This window comes from Centruroides sculpturatus, unplaced genomic scaffold, assembly GCF_000671375.1.
Source record: "Centruroides sculpturatus isolate CEXI.00-Female unplaced genomic scaffold, Cexi_2.0 scaffold27, whole genome shotgun sequence".
In the NCBI taxonomy this organism is placed as follows: domain Eukaryota; kingdom Metazoa; phylum Arthropoda; class Arachnida; order Scorpiones; family Buthidae; genus Centruroides; species Centruroides sculpturatus.
In genome coordinates, this window is record NW_019384318.1 from 1,506,076 (window position 1) to 1,517,724 (window position 11,649).

Here is an 11,649-nt window from a genome sequence, read left to right on the forward strand (position 1 = left end):
TAGAACTGGTTTTCTTTAATTAGAAGTTTTTTAAAAATTTCTCTAACATGTTCCAAATATCCAGTATCAAATGAATAAACATCTTGAAACCCGATAAGTCTGTAAAGCCAAATAACTACCGGATTACATTAAATGAATACTGCTATAAACAAATTCCAGATGATAGAGCAGTCAGTATTCATTTCATACCGGCTATTTGAAATTTGTTAGAGAGAAATTTAAGAAACTTCAAATGTCAAAAGTAAAACTCTTGAAAATTTAGAAGGTCATCTTTAGTTTTGATTTTATTAACAAAATATTATTGAAGTTATGCTGAGTTGTGTTTAAATAAAACATTGAACAGTCAAGCTGGTACTATCAATTTAAATACATATGATTATAAGATTTTAACTTTTTGTTTCTTAAAAAATCCAGCAATGCATTGCGTAGCTTTCCCAGATAAAAAATTAAAACTGTGCCTGGCATCATCTGTTGTGATATTTTTGTAACCATTACAACAGCACTGCGACAGCTATGCAGGCAATGCCTAAGTCAGAACCGACACCATCTGTAACAAGAAATCCTCCAAAAAATTATTGTCGGAAAAATCTTGCAAACTTCCTCTGTCGAATTTGTCAATTCGGGTTTAAATGAAACAATTACCTTTTTTAACAAAAATTAAATAAGATTAATCCATCCTCCAAAAATTTTTCATTTTCGGACTTGGGGATCTTGAAAATGTCAAAAAATGCAAAACAGGGCTTGTTTCTTTATATATGGATGTTTGTATGAGGGAAACAATTTTCTTCACCCATTTTGAAGCTTAACTCCCATGCCTTTTGACAAAAATTTCTGAAATTTCTCAGCGAAATTTGTGTATTAGGGGGGATTGATGCTATTAAAATTTTGGTGGTTAGAGGTCATGGGGGTGGAAAGATGGAAAGGGCTCATGTATTATATTCCGAGTGGGGTCAGATCTAATGAAGATTTTATTATTAGCATTTACAATTTTTTTTTTATAAAACTTGTCTCTGCCCTCAACATTAAGCTTTTTGCCATTTTATAATAATTAATAATATAAAGTGATTGTATATTATTTCATAAAATCCTTAAAATTTATTTTGAATAAACAATAACTTTACGTAATTGCATAGTTTGACCAGAAAAATCAATGAATATTTATACACAGTCTTTCTTAAAAAAAAATTATTTAAGACAAATTTAATTATTTTTATAAATTTTTTCAATAAAATTTACTAAAAATTTAAAATCAAAACATTCACAATTGGAATATTTACACTTGCAACTCATATCGTCAATGAATCATTTGCAATAGGAATATATTCTGGTAATCTTTTTTTATGGATTCATTTAAATTAACAACTTACTAATAAATCACCCCAGCTCTAAACCATACTACTCTACTCGTAACTATTACTTCTTTGTGAATTGGATGCAGTTATTTGAGGACAACCACTAAAGGAAATAAATTTGGTTAGTTTATTATGATTGAAACAATGATACACTTAAACTTTATTTGAACATACAGTAAAAAATACATTTCAGTACGTCTGCCAAAATTTCGGCAGTGGTGACAACATTGAACAGAACATGCAGATTTTCAATTTATAATAAGCCTTATCTTCCTTCAACAGACAATGCATTTACTATTATAGGATTCTATCTATGACTTTTTATAAATATGCTCTTTACAATGCCAAAATTTAGAATAAGAATAAAGCAAACTGTGTCGACATTGTATACTTGCAAAATATTTAGTTAAATATGAATACTTTCGTAAGTAATAGATATGTATATATCAATGGTGCAGTTTTCTTTATATTTTTGAAAAAATATTTTTTTGAAAAATTGATTTTTAAAAAGGAATATGAATACTGTCGCTATTTTGTAATGTCAGGTTGAGTGTATAAAATTAAAAATTGTAATTTGAATGGTATACGCCAGGGGTGGCAAACCTGTGGCATGCAAGAAATTATCTAGCACACGTAATGTATCATACGATTTCGATTTATCATCTGTCTTTTTCAATCATCCTTTCAGTTTATCATGTGATCATCCATTTTTCAATCAGCTTTTTTACATATTTCTAATAACCTAACCAGTTATTTATATTTTAGAGCTTATTACACTAGTGAATATGAACAAAAAATTTCTTAAATTTATTTTATATTTAAGTTTACAAACAAATAAAGACATTTTACAATAATTAAACCTAGTATGTATACAATACATCCAAAATGCATTTCAGACTCTGAAAAAGTCCCTCTTCGATTGGTTTTTCAATAAAAATAACAAGGTAAAATTCATAAAAGTTACATTAAAGGTTTTAAATAACCATGGTTATTTAAAAATTTTAATGCTATGTGATTAGCCCTAAAATATAAATAACTGGTTAGGTTATTAGAAAAATGTAATGAAATTAAAAGCAAAAAACAATAAAAAAGCTTTTTTACATTTATTCTAATTAAAACATATTCATTTAGTTTATTTAAATACCATTTTTCGAGGTCTAAAAGTTCAGCACTCAAACTTCTCTACAGCTAAGTATGCTTACTATAAGGCACACGAGTAAGGGTGGCAAACGCTCAAAAACGTTTGCCACTCTTGACATATGCTGAAGATGACGTTTTGTAATGTCAAAAGTATTCTTTTTAATTAAACTCTCTGCAAGTAAACAACTTTAACACCAACAGACAGTTTGCTTTATTCTTATTATAACTTTTTAATCTTGCAATTGCACTGTTCATTAGAGAATGCTGTTTATTAGAATAAACATGATGCTTTCAGCTTCAATAAATCCAACTGTGGTCATACAGTATCTCTCTTTATTCCTGTAAACTCCACAGCAAATTTATTTGATGTTTTAACACCAGTTAGGATTCAAGTTTACTATACTGGATCTCGTTAGAGGTATTTTAATGTGCCACCATTAACTCTAATAAGTATGAAATTCATAATACAGTGGGTGATCGGATAGCAAACAAAGTGGATTAGGAACACTTTCACAAAACATTTTTATGATCGGACAACGAACACATGTTCAGATAACAAACACTTTACTGAACAAACATAAAAAGAAGCGACGGAAAATAACAAATACAGATTGATTTTCCCTTATCTTTGTGTAACAATTTGAAACCTTTCAGAGCATGGGAGGCATCAACATCGACGCTCAACCTGATACTGATCGTATTCCTCCAAATTTTGAAACTCTCCTTTGTAATTCTAGCTTTTTGTTTACCTTTCTGACAAATAATTTTTTGTAGTCTTAGCGAGACTGTTGGACAGGCACTTGTTAAGTTTTGTGTCGGGGTTTATTTACAAAAGGTGACAGTTTAACTGTCCCATTGGATATTCGTTAATGTTTTAATACCAAATTTCGAATTTCATCTGGGTCTTGCACTTAAATTATTTTTTGCGGGCTAGTTGATTTCTGTTCTCTGAATTTTTGTAAGTGCTTTTCTGAACTTTTTATTTAAAAAAGAAACTGATAATATTATGGAGCCTAAAAAGAGGAGTGTCAAGAACTGTGCTCACCAAAACCAAGTAAGGGATAATAGCCAATGTAGAAAGTGGGCACAAGATATCTGCTGTTGCTAGGCAGTATGACTTGAACAGATCTATAGTAGGCACAATCTTAGTTATGAAACATATATCAAGAAGTCTCAAGCTGTTAATAGAGTAATGAAAATCACATCTGAGAAATAAAGGACATTTTAAAGCTCATAATGAAACTTGAAACTGATCTGACAACAGAAGAACTCCAAGAACTCTCAAATGAAGAATACCAAGAAACTCAGAGAGATGTGTTTTCTTTTGAAAAAGAAGACGACAAAAGAGGACCAATGTCGACATCTGCTACTAAAGATCTTTTGAAGTGGGAGGATGTCAGAACAATGATCATCCAAGTGGCATCCAAACCAGAATAAGGTTAATGGTGTTGGGATCTCTACAATTACAATACTATTAATTACTTCCGAAAAATCCTGAAGAAAAGAGAGAAGCAATCGACATTGGACAGATTCTTTAATCCCCACAAATGGAAAAAACATGACGAATAAAAATGCAAGACTGCATATATATGTATTTTTACTATTACATATAAATAAATGTAGTAAAAAAAATATATAGACTATACCCAATCTAAATGTCCAAATTGTACTAAACCTTTATCTAGAGTTCATATTATATGTGAATGCTGTAATGAAAAAGATAAAATACAAAGGCTCCAAATGCAACCGCTAGTCAACTGTAACAGTGAGATGAAAATGTTTAAGACTTTTGACAGAGCTAATACTAACACGATTTATATGTTATATAACTATGTTAAACAATTTACTAAATGAAAATTGTAACAAAATATTAATGTAAAATTAAAATTTAGCAAATGAATATAATAATAAGACGAAAAAAAAAAATGAGATGTTAAATTAATACGCGTTTATGTAAAACTAAACGCCCTTGTAACAGGCGAAAGCCTATTACGACAAATAAAGATTATTATTATTATTAATATATACACTGCTCGTCAAAAGTTAAGCACAGATCACAAAAAGCTAAATAAAAGCCTAAATAGCATTACAGCTTAATGAAAATTACTGTATATGTATAATTTAATATGAGAACTAACATTTACCCCTTAAAATTATGCAAATGTATGTAAATATGCAAATGGACACTAGGAAAATACCAAATTCCCAGAGAGCACTATTTCTGCTGAAAGGACACTGTATATAATAAAGAACAAAAAAACAGTAATATTATTGTGCAACAGTACATAATAATGGCTCCTAACTAAAAGAAACGTTGCATGCTAGCCTTGTGTCATTCTCAGGAAGGCAGTTATCTGTCTCAACTGTTACAAGGCTAGACTATTCCTTGGCCAGCAATATGTGTGCCTTTAACCTCCAGACAGCAGGTCTGCCTGAAATAGCATCAGGAGTATGTAGGCTGGACTTGATAACAATGGACTCATGTCCTGTTCACAAATGAGTCTAGGTTTTTCTGGAATCTGACAGCAGGCTTATATTAATCTGGAGGGAGGTTGGAACACATTACAAACCACAGAACATAATGGAAAGTCATGCTTTTAGTGATGATAGAAAGACTGTCTGAGCTGGGTTTTCATTAGGTGGACACCTGTGATACCTGATCACAGGTGCCCACCTACAGGTGCTTCTCACAGGTATTGGATGAGATACTAGACCACTATGTCAAATATGGTGCAACTGAAGAAGGTTTCATTTTATTGGATGATACTTCTTGTCCACATTAAGTAAGACAGGTTGACCAATACCTTTATGAAGATGAAATAGAACAAATGGATTGGCCTGCATATTCTCAAAATNGACAAAATTTTATGAAATTTTAGCAAAAAATGTGATAAAATTGAGATACCACTATCCATTTTATTTTATTTTTTACATCATCTAAATTTCTTAAATAATTTTAATGAGTAATCAGATGATTTGTAGCAGAAATAATTGTTATTTATGGAAGGTCGTCAATAACAATTATTTCTGCTACAATTGTATTCTGAACAATGCTTCGATGTTATCTAATAAAAATAAAGTACATTCTCCTGATAAAGAAAAAAATTCTCTTACTCTGGTGTGTTATTCATCTGAATTAACTGAGTCAAACAAACTATTTATACTAGAAAAAGTTTACAAAAAGACTTAAAAATTTTTAATTTTTCAAATATTTTAAAATCAAACTTTTGGATTATAAAATCTTCTACTGTACATTTTAAAAATGCTTTATTAGAGCAGAAAATACATCTCAAACTTGCTCTTGAGCATGACAAATGTTTTGTTTTTCTTTATGTAATTCATAAAGATGCAAGTTCTGATAAAAAGAATAAAATTATTTTTCACAAAATTCTTGAACTCTGTCTTCTTTTGTAAAAAATTTTAAAAAAAAGTTAGAATCCAAAGCATTCTGCTCTTTAACTTCAAAAATCAAAACAAAAAGAAAAATATCAATAATTCTTAGAGTTTCTCTTTCTAGATTACACAACCTCCAAACTTATCAATTGAAAAACTACTGATAAAACTGATGTACAACTTCTATCTACTTTACAACAAAAAGTATGTATGATAATTATGCCAAAATCAACCAAATGGGTCGAACTAATTCTGAAGACTCCCATCAGTTGTTACAGGAAGAAAAAAACTTGGCACAGAAACTTGATGCTATTGTCTGTTGTTTTTTCTGGACTTCCCTGAATTTATTTTTTTCTTCAAGTTTTTGATTAATGTGCTGTCCTCTTTAAATCTTGATACACTGATCTTCAGTTGATTTCTGCTATTTCTTTTAGTGTTTTGCCAGTAGCAAGTTTGTTTTATATTAACCCCTTTTTGGTAAGAAATAAATCACTTTTCTTTCCCATTTTCTTATACATTGAGCTATTGAATTCATTGCCATTAAAACATATGTATAAATTTCTTTATGTAAATTATGCTAAATTATTAATCATGTCACCTATAGATAATTTGTATTAATTTGCATAGCTGTACGGGAAATATGGCTAAAGTTTTTAGCTTATTTAAATCAGCTTGCTAATATTTTGTTCACAAGGCCACAGGGCATTAAATTACTACTACATATTTTAGCATTTACAAGCAATCAATTATAAGCAATAAAACACTAACAAAAGTTTTAACTTTGTTACAATTTTTTTTGGTATTTTACAATGTACAAAAAAAAAATATATAGAAATAGCAATAAATTTGAATTATTTTACAATTACAATAAGCCTTACTAAACTTATGACCAGAATTGGCAATGTACTTTTTGTCCTATCACTAACTGAATATGTGAACACTAAGTTTTGGCTCTCAAGAAGTCTTATATTAAACTATTGATGCAATAGAGAAATCAGAGAGATGAACGAACACTGGTTATTTATTGTAACAATGGTATGCATTTCAGACAGTCAATCTGTCCCTCTTCGGCCATTCTTATTACAAGTTAAGTCACTGACATCTAAAATACACAAAGTTTACATTATAATAATAGTTATGATATATAAAGAATAGTTTTAATTTAATTAGTAATCATAACTATTGCAGGACCATCTACAGGAGTGACATGTGATTCATTTTGCACTAGTTTGGCCCTCAAAATGTGGGGTTATTCCAACACCACACTCTGAGAATTGGCCTTTGAGAGTATGAGACCCTACAAACTCAGTTTTCCATGTACACTAAAGTTTTTTCCAATTCACAATCATCACTAAGGCAATAAAAAGTGAACATACAAGTATTTTAGACACACTCTTCACTAATATGAGAATGGCAAATTAATTATAAATCACTTCACTGATTTATTTTATCTTAAAAAGTTATTCTCGTTACACAGAAAAAAATGAAACTGTATTTACAGAAAGGAAAGACCCTCCAAGTGCCACACTTCCTAAATTTGTCAACTACAAAAAAGGAGATTTCATTTCAGCTTATCACTACAATCACATCCAATATTAAATTTCGCACTTCTTTTTGTCGTAGTTGTGCGGTGTCTTGACTATTCTTTTTAGGGAGCTTAAGGTACTTTTACTGGTGACACTAGAAACTGGGATGCATAAGGTAATAGCATATTATGTCAAGAAATGTTTTTTTAATTGTCAAAAGACATTGGAGACATTATTCTGGTTCATTAACCTTCTCTGTACTTAGTTCTTTCTTGCTCTGGTTGTTTGAGTCCAATATTTCAGCTAATCCATGATGACATTAAAGTGACTCAATTACTTGCAAAATGAAATTAAGGAATCCTGACTAGTAGGATATTATGCTTATAAATCATGCATTTCCTTATTGGTCATTAGTTATGTGTTTAACTCCCAGTCAAACTTTTAAAGAACATTACTCTCAATTTCTGCAGTGTTGTTGTAAAGTATTCTGAAGTTCTTCAACATTATAATATAATGCTGCAGAACTGAACAGTACCTCCAAGCACATAATATTTGCTTGGAGGCACTGACTTAAGTTCCTGACTTGCAACCAGTGACCTGTCACAAACTGGAATGAGCATAGATTATACAGTCACATGTCTATTAAAAATTATGGATAGTTGAAGCTTTGAGTTGATTCAAAATGTTCAGTCCCTTCCCCTCCAACCATGCAATAGATTATAAAAGATGTACTACTAAATAAGAAGAGAACAGAAATATGGTTTCAGCAACAGCAAGAGGGTGGTCCACAACATTTTACCAGAGATGTAAGTATGCTATTAAACCAAGAATTAGGTCACAGTGGAGGACTTATCAAACATTTCCATGTTCACACAATCACTAAATTACTTTTTATGGGTCAAAGAGAAAATGACGTTTCTACCATCTACTACAAGAAAAGACGTGAAACAGAATATAAGAAAACCATGCTTCAATTACCATCAAAATACACAGAGTTAAAAAGTTTTGTAAAAAGAATAAATGTTTGAATTGTTGCATATTTAATACAAACAAAAACAGTAATAATTGCATTCTAATCAGTAACATCTGATCAACAGTTTCAGTCAACTAACTTGTCCGTCTATAACTCTTAATAGATACATCATGAAGAAATGCTTTATTTAAAGTTTCTTATCTACCATAAAATTAAAAAATATGCATTTTTCTCTAGGATTAATTTAAAATTTCAAAGCTGTCCTTTACAAAAAAAAGGGCAGAGAGCAGTAATCATTGTCACAATGTTCCTTTGAAAACTATATATATATATTAAGACTGTTTGCATCACTCAAGCTGTTAGTTTGTAAGACTTTATTACATGATTTATTTAATTAATATCAAGAATCCATAAAAATAAATCTGAAAAAAGTTTTTAAAACCTTTAATAAAAAATACATTAAATGTAACTTTAATTAAAATGTAATTTCTTCAAGTTGTATTTTGTTATTTATTTATAAATTATAGTATAGCATTTCATCAAATCACATTTACTACCAAGTTAACCAAGCAAACCAGATAATAAATTAATCGGACAAACAATACTATCAATCCAGAAAATGTTTTCGAACATGTTAAATAATCTTCATCAGTCTACACAGAAAGAATACTACAATCATTAAACAGAAAACTGTTACAAATTAAAATGTGCAGCATTGTTTCACAAAATGAATGTTAGAATAAAAAGGCGACAAACATTCAGAGCAAACTGCATAAAAATTTAAGAAAAAGTGACCACAAAGAAATTAATTTAAACTACTTTTAGAATGAAAAATTAATCATACATAAATATTTGAAATAAATTTTAAAAAATCCACAAATTTTTTTTAAAAAAAAGCATCAATAGATGTCTTTGTCTTAAATGAAACAAAAAATTTAAAAATCTTAGAAAGAGAAACAATTCAAGCACTTCGGATTCTTGTCAATCTCAAAAATGTCGAAATTAAATGCTTTTATCTTTAAATACATCAAGAATTACAGACTATTTTTCTAATTAACACATTTTAAATTAGATTGAAAGAATTGTTTTTGCATTGCTTAACCCAGTGATTGAAATCTAATTTATGTTTATTTTTAGATCGAGCAATCCGAGTGGTGAAAGCATCAATGTTCATCTATATATAATCTGATTAAAATATAAAAATTCAGAAATAAAGGAAACAGATTATTAAGTTAAAAAATTCTATTATAAATGTCTATACTACTATTTATTATTTAATTAATTATGTTTTTAATTATATCATAAAAATATAATTAATATTTATTAATAGTGAATTATTGAAAAACCTATTACAGTAAAAATAATATTTGAATTTATAAATTTTAATAATAATAATAATAATAATACAATAAACATATTTGAATTTTTACTTTATTACTCAATATCACAAAATGGCTTGTGTTATAATTTTCATGAACATTTTTTATTTAAATCTAGCTAAAGCTGTAGTTTTTGAGTTTGAAAATTAATATTTTATTTAAAATTCATTAAAGTGATTGATACTTATTTTTTTTTTTTTAAATAATAAACTAAGATAAAAGATTTACTCTATCCACAAAGGATAAGGAGGATGGCAAATATAATAATTATGAAAGTAAAGAGTAGGCTACACCTCCAATTGCCATATATCATCGGGCTAAAATTTGGTAACAATAATTATAAATTACTAATGACGGCAATTGGAGGTGTGTTATTGCAACGTATCAGGTAGTTAAGATGAATGTAAAGAGTTGCTGCGTATAATTAATTACATAAATATATAATTCGAATGCATAATAATTAATGAAAATGTTACCCGTAGGTGGTAATCTATTGTAAAAACAAAGTACAAAGGCATATCTAAAACATTTTGGAGTTTTGGTGGAAAAAAAAAAACATGTTTATAATATAAAAAAATGTAAGCTATTTTTTATTTGTACAGTACATATAAAATTCCTGTAATAAAAAAAATATATTTAATAAATTATTATTATTATTATTATTATAAAATTTAAGTTTGATTTACTAGTAAGTTTTTTTTACCTATAGCATTTATAGTACAGATCAACAGCCCGAAGGATAATCTAACCCACTTGTTGATTCAATTATTGTTCATGAAGTATTAAAAAAAAATTTTTTTTTGTAAGAAAGTGAAAGGAATTTTGTCTGTTATTTATCATCAGTTATATAAATCGGTATCATTAATCTTTGTATAATTCAATTATTAAAGGTTATCGAGACTATTTTAAATAGTTTTAATAATTAATTTCACATATTCGACGACCAATTTTTAACCAATTGCTTAGTCATTCGATTTAATGTTACGGCAACAACATTAACACAATACATATAATTTTAATAAAATTCACAATAGCACATTGCAGATGAAATATGTAGTACAAGTTTAACGTAACAGCTGTTTACGTGTAAAAATCAGCATTTAAAACGTCCGTAATTTAATTACATCAAAATTTTTAATACCATAAAACACTTTGCTGCATCTCTATTATTTCTTTCCCAAAAGAAATTTAAGAAAGATTTTCCAGAATTACGGCTTTGATACAATCAATTTTACACAATTTACAACTCGTAATGTAAATTTATAAGTGGAAAAACTTATTAGGCACATTTAATTATTCTTTTTGCATAAATTAAAGTAAATATTTATAAAATTATTATTATTTATCACAGAAAAATCAACAAGTTATCATGTATAAACTGCAAACATTACATTTTATATTCTTGGATGATAACAAAAGTAAAAAAAATTGTTTGAAATCATCTTGTGTGCATTAAATATAAAGATTTCAGCTGTTTAATCATTATCTCAACTGTTTATATTTGAAATATTGATCAAACCTCCTCCACATTAAACTTATCATAATAATTTATTGCAGAATATTTAAAATTTTTTAAATATTTTCAAAGATACATTAAATATTTCTCCTTAAATCTCTTTTTTACATAAATTTATGTATTAAATTCCTTCATGTTCATGTAATGTGTAAACAAATTACAATTATTAATAAATTATAATGGAAGAAATTAATTTAATTTTTGTAATAAATACCTGTAACAAGGCTTGAAACATTTCATATAATTCCCACGTCGTCTCCATGTTTTAATAGTAAATTATAAAGTTCTTAAATATACAAACACGTTAAAGTGCTATATTCTTTCTTCTCAACTCAACCACTCCCATGTGACTGAACCGTCTCTCACCATC

The 11,649-nt window shown here is 28.3% G+C and overlaps 1 protein-coding gene across 1 annotated transcript in view; it reads right to left on the reverse strand.

The window, feature by feature from the left end:
* LOC111624623 (serine palmitoyltransferase 1-like) overlaps positions 1-11,649 on the reverse strand; it is a 35,622-nt gene extending 23,973 nt beyond the window's left edge. Inside the window, exon 1 of the mRNA XM_023367530.1 lies at positions 11,494-11,649. Coding sequence (XP_023223298.1) covers positions 11,494-11,541 — 48 coding nt within the window. The 5' untranslated portion in view covers positions 11,542-11,649. The remainder of the gene's footprint in view (positions 1-11,493) is intronic.